The sequence below is a fragment of the Cuculus canorus genome, chromosome Z, assembly GCF_017976375.1.
Source record: "Cuculus canorus isolate bCucCan1 chromosome Z, bCucCan1.pri, whole genome shotgun sequence".
In the NCBI taxonomy this organism is placed as follows: Eukaryota; Metazoa; Chordata; class Aves; order Cuculiformes; family Cuculidae; genus Cuculus; species Cuculus canorus.
Window position 1 is genome coordinate 26,532,360 of NC_071441.1, and position 6,000 is coordinate 26,538,359.

At 49.3% G+C, this 6,000-nt stretch overlaps 1 protein-coding gene across 1 annotated transcript in view; it reads right to left on the reverse strand.

Annotated features, from left to right (window-relative positions):
- The window catches only part of RORB (RAR related orphan receptor B), a 141,088-nt gene extending 136,791 nt beyond the window's left edge, over positions 1–4,297 (reverse strand). The window contains exon 1 of the mRNA XM_054054511.1: positions 3,917–4,297. Within this exon, the coding sequence (XP_053910486.1) occupies positions 3,917–3,923 (7 nt within the window). The 5' untranslated portion in view covers positions 3,924–4,297. The remainder of the gene's footprint in view (positions 1–3,916) is intronic.
- Between the last annotated feature and the right edge of the window lie 1,703 nt (positions 4,298–6,000).

A 6,000-nucleotide genomic window follows, 5' to 3' on the forward strand; every position in this document is an offset into this window, starting at 1 on the left:
CTTCAGGTTTGTTTTTTGTTCATTCTAGAGATGTGTCCCTCTACATTAACTACACACATTTGTATTTTTTTAGTATGTAACACAACAAAAAAAAATAGTTTTACTGACTCGTTTTCTAAGCAGTTACTGACATTTGTTATAATTTGACCTGCAAAGGCCTAACACAATGAATTTGTGTTCCATCACGTATCAAGGAGTCTCAATGAAGTCAAGTAACATTGTTCAGGTAAGCTGTAGCTGGACGCACCACGCGGTGATAACAAATAGGTTTTGCTGCAGTGAAGTAAGGTCTCAAGTCCCAATTCTGCCAAAAATCCCTTACCACCTTTGTTTTAAATAGTAAACATGTTCATAGATACATTTTAGGACAATAAAGTTACATATTCCCAATGTAGTCATATTGTTTTTTTCCTGAAACAAATAAGTTTCCTTTGCTTTAGTAAGCATATACAGATTCCCTCCACTGACCTCCTAAATTAAGAGGAACTTTCTCAGCTATCCAGACTATTTGTACATGTTACTTAATACACTCTCCCAGCAACACTGCACTTAGGATTTGTTTGATTCATGCTTTCATAATTGATTACAAATACTTCAATGATACTAAGAGAACAGAATAACTATGTAATATTATGTAATATGTATCATCCCTTGGTCCTGACATCAACAAGATAGAAAACTAGAAACAACTAGATAGAAAGTCCTGCTCAAATACCTTGGCTTCAGGGGCTTTTTTCTTTTCTTTAAAACAGAAAAGATGAAGGTTTTCAGTAAGATTACCAACTGAAAGCTTATATATTTTTCCGTAAAAGGGTTACTCTGTATAATGTCACTTTCACAACTCAAGTAATTGTGATCACAAACTTGGTTTTCCTGTGTGTACAGGTATCATGTGCCCAGAGTAAAATTAGAGGTGAATTGACACTATGTTTTTTCCACTTACTAAATCTTTTATGTTTACATATCAGCCGCGTTAATTACAGAATTCACTAGCTTGTAACAGCTTTAAACTTCACAAATCAGTTTGACAAAAATTAAATTTCAAGATAAGAAAATATAAGTTTTATTTTCTTTTTAGTTATGCATCACAATACTTTTAGTGCTTTTTTCAGTCCTCTTTTTTCCTAAAAAATATACTGAAGTATATACCTTATATGTTCTTATGGTTGTTGCTAGGAGCGGGACAGGCAGAAAAAAAAAAAAAAAGACTGATGAATGCCAATTGCACGTCAATATTTTATACCTATGTTTGCCTCTACAAAACACAGGTATAAAAGTTGTCAGCTTCAAAAAACTTCCATTCCCAGTGCACAGGGAAACACATGCTCCTGCCCTGACATATGTACACTAAAAGCACAAGCGCTCAGCCTCCTGTCCCAGAATATTGTTCTACTGTAAGTCAGCATGGTTTCATATTCTCAAATGGATTTGAATTAAGATTTGAAGTACAGGGAATTAATATTTTGCTTAGTACACAACCAATGACTATAATGTAGCGCACAGAGCCAAGGCTTGCCCTGAAGCTAACTGTGCTTCCATGGCATGGGATGACTGGTAGCCGTCGTGGCTGCCCAGCGCTTTGGGATGCAGCGGGCAGTAACACAGGCTGGATGTTTTCAACTCTCCAACACAGCGCAGGTAAGCAACCACAGCAACCCCTGCATATCCCAGGCAGGTTGCAGATTGGAAGGATCATAAGTGAGCTGGGAAAGTTTAGGGGAAGAGCTCACACAGACAAGAGAGCTTCTTCTTTCAAACCCAACAGTGAATATAACATAGTTGATAACAACTATACCTTCCCAAGAGGGCTTAGAGCTGCCTAAAAGTACTAATTCATGGGAGCTCACAATCTAGTTGTGATATAGATTTATTTCCTTATTAGTAAAGCCACAAATGTAATGGGCAGATGATGTCTAAGCGTACAATGTTCTTGTTCATTTGAGAAGGTGTCAAGCCCTGCTCTTGCCTCGACGTACATCAGTTCGGTAACGTCTTGAACATGAGTTTTGCCAAGGAAGAAAGTTGCCTTCTTACTTTTCTTCTCTTCCCTCCAACCCGTAAATTCCCTACTCAGCAAGCCGAAACACAACGCAGACCGGCACTTGCGTTCTAGGGGCTGAGCAGCACCTCTTCACGCACAGTAGCTGACAGCACAGCTTAAGGGGTGGCGAAGCAGCGGCACAGCCCACAAGCAGCGCCCGACAGGTGCGCGGAGTTATCCGACCTCCTCGGACTGCCCAGAACCGGTCGGCCGTCCTGCCCCTTGTTTTTCCAAGGAAAGGGTCAGGGCAGAGGGAAGACAATTCACTTGGCACTCGTCAAGGGGGGCTCCTGCGCTCCCCGACAGCACGGGCCGTCCCGGGGCAGGGCAGGAGAAATGAGGGCTGCTGCGGCTCGGGTGGACAAAGTGTCCGCGAAAGGGGAGACGGGGCTTCTATCCAGGGACCACTTGACGAGAAAATCTGGAAAAGCACCCCCCGAGCCACTGACCCGCTGTGGTCGCAACCGGAGGCACTCGGGTAGGGGGCGGCAGGAGAGCTGCGACAGGGGCCGCTTTACAGAATTGACAGTTTCCTCTCCGTTTCCTATTGCGCTTACGAAAGGCAAACACTGTTCAGCAAGTTCTTGCCAGATGCCCGAAAGCGGACACCCTGTCTAAGAACTCGCGGGGGAAAGAGGTTTGTTGTTTTTTTTTTTTTTTCCCATTTCTCTGCACAAATGGCAAAGTTACAATTTCTTTAAAGAAAACTACACACACGCGTGATTTGTTAGCGCTGTAAACGCACGCCGCTACAACAGCTGACATTCCACAAGCGGAAACCCTAGCCAAAAGTTGTTTCTAGCATGTGCGTCCCCATTCATTATAGCAAACCGGAGGTCCAAGAGAGCTGCACGCGCTGTCGCTGTCAAACCCCACCGTACGCCGCTACTCGTAAGCCCTTCTCTTCTGTCCCTACACGCTGGGAAAGAGAACTTGCCCCTTTACCACGCCGTGGCGTGAGGCAACCAACCAGGGTGAAGAATTGGGCGATAAAGGGGATTATGAAGGATGGGGGAGCAGAAGAGGTGCGCGAGCCCCTTGGATGCCCGGGGTCGGCCGTGCTCGCCCGGCCGGGGGAAGGGTCTCAGCGGACTCCGGCCCTGGGACACGGGGGGGAAACCGCGTTGCCGCGTCTCCCGCACCCCTCCGCACCCACTCAGGTGTCAGCCACAGCACGCAGCCCCTCTCCAGCCCCAGCGGCACCCTCGGGACCAGCAGCCTGGCAGCTCTTCACGCTTCGGGGTGTCCCGTCGGTGGGGACGCTCCGTGTTCTCCTGCGCGAGTCCCGCCGGGTGCGGCTGCGAGCCCGGCGGGGGTCCGACTGCACTCCAAGACAGGGATGTGCACGGAGGGACCGGCGCGAGGGGCCGCGGAAGAGGAGGAGGAGGGGGGACCCGGTCAGCGCAAACCCCTCCCGCGCCATTAGCCGTCCCTGGGGAAGCCCCCCCAAACCCCTCCAGGCGACATGACGACCGGGAAATCGGGTTAAAAAAAAACCCGAAAACAACTTTTGGGGATGGAAGCGGTATCTCGCAGCGACTCGGGACCAAGCGGCAGGCGGGCCACCTGCCGAGGGCGAGCGCGCTCCGCGGACAGCGGGTAGCGGGGACCGGACGACACCGACACCGCCAACCACTCGCCCTTCCCTCCCACCTGCGGCCCAGGGCGACGCCGGACACCGCGGCACAGGTGTCTGCTCGCCCTCCTGCCGCTGAGCACACGCCGAGCCCCAACGCCAGCAGCCACGTCTGCGGCCGCCGCCGCTCATCAACTTTCTTCCCCCGGACCTTCTCCGCTGGCGCGAAGCCTCCTCCCCATCCGCGTTTTCCCAGGAATGAGAGAGACAGAGAGAGAGCCGCTGCCCGGCCCGCTTACCTCGCATGGTTTTGGCTCCCCGCTCCGCGGAGTCATGAAGCTGGGAGCCCGGGAACCGCACCGCAAAAATCCCGTCTCAGCACCCGCGGCTCTGCTCCGCCGGGAAAACCATCCCTCCTCCTCCGAGGCGGCTCCGCGGGGCGCGGCTCCGCGGGATGCCCCGCGCCCGCCCGCCGCGGAGCCCTTGCGGAGGCCGCCTGGGCTGCGGAGCGGCGGCGGAGCACGGGAAGTGGGAGAAAAGGAGTTACGTTAGAGAAGAACAAGGGGAACGCACAGAGAAGCGAGAGAGGGACGCGCTGCGCGGGTGGCAGAGCATGTGCGCCTTTCACATGACGCTCGCTCCCCTCGGCAGCTCCCCGGCGCGGATTTCCACTGTGTAGCCACAGGGACGCGCGGAGCGGGGAGTGAGACCCGGGGAGAGAGCGGCAAAGAAGCTTATAGCGGGGGGCGGGCGGTGCCGGCGGCGCGGCCCCGCCCGCTGTCAGCGCCGCCGCCAATCGCCGCCCGCCCGGCACCGCGGCCGCGGGCAGCCCCGGCGTCGCTCCCGGTCGCGCGGGGGGCTCCGCGCCGCCAACTTCGGCTCCGCTGGGGAGCGCCCGGCCGCGGGCGGGTGGTGCCCGGCAGCCGCGGCTGGGGGCGGCGGTGCAGGAATGCGTCCTGCCCGCAGAGCCTGCGGAGGAAGGGAGCGAGCGCGGAGCATCCCCTCGTGCGCCTTCCCGTTTCTCTTGAGGAGGAGAGGGGGTGTCGCTGGGGAGAAAGGTTAGTGCGCTCACCCCGCTGTGGCTGTCATCGGGGAACTGCGTTCCCTTGTCGGGCAAGAATGGGAAAGTTTGGTGGTGAGTCATTTTCTCATTAAAGAGCGAATCTGGACGTCGAAAGCAGTTTGTTTTCCCTTGTATGAGACTAACAGATGGGTTTATCCGGGGCAGCGGAGTTTTTCTGGCTTGTAACCCTCCATCTGAATGATCTGATAGTTTGCCTGTTAATAATAATAATAATGGAATCATAGAATTATAGAATAGTTTGGGTTGTAAGGGACCTTAAAGATCATCTAGTTCCAACACCCATAATAATGATAATAATAAGAATAGAATCATGGAATAGTTCAGGTTAGAAGGGACCTTGAAGATCATCTAGTTCCAACCATCATAATACTAATAATAACAATAATGATAATCCTAGAATCGTAGAATAGTTCAGGTTGGAAGGGACCTTAAAGATCTAGTTCCAACCCCAATACTAATACTAATACTAATACTAATACTAATACTAATACCATCCAAAACTTGCTGGATCTTCCCAGTGGTTTGGTTTTGGTTTCTTTTAGCTTTGTTGCTGTTTGGGTTTTTTTTTGTATAGTAAATCATGGAACACAACCACAAAGGCATCTCAGTGAGACATCGTAGAAAGAAATCCCTGGTACGAAGGATCACAGTTCCTAACTCCAAGCCTAAAACAAAAAGAAAGAGAAACTTTGATTTAACTGAAATATATCCATGCAAAAGTGTCAATTTTGACCTTATAAATTAAAGTATATATTATGAAGTAATTTATTCTTTCCTACATAAGTTATCAGATAAAAATTCTATTATGTCTGTTATGTAAGACATCATAGGTGTGATCTCTTTTGTTCTGAAAAATTGTAAGAATGAGACAAGTGAAGTTTCCACTTGGTGCTAACTGGCAAAGCTTTACTGCTGCGGTTTACAGGAAACAGTACTTGTGGTTCTCTTTCAAAACACCTGTTTGAACTGAAACTGGAAAAGATGTGAAAAAGCAGCTCTGCCAAAACTGAAAATTTGTAGGTTTACCTGATCATGGTGAATTTTAGCTGTCTTCACTGTAGTGAAGACAGAATAAATCATGCTGAATTCCTAAGATATCAGTTGTTTTTTATATTCTTGATCTTTGTATTTATGCAGTTTATGTACTGCATGCAAAGTTGTTGATATTCTTTTAGGGAATTTTTTTTTAGGATAGCATTCAGAAACTCTTAACATCTGCTTATTTTTACTCCCCTTGTATCATTATACCTTCCAATATCAGTTATATGCTATCCATCATTTGACTTCACAAGAACAGGA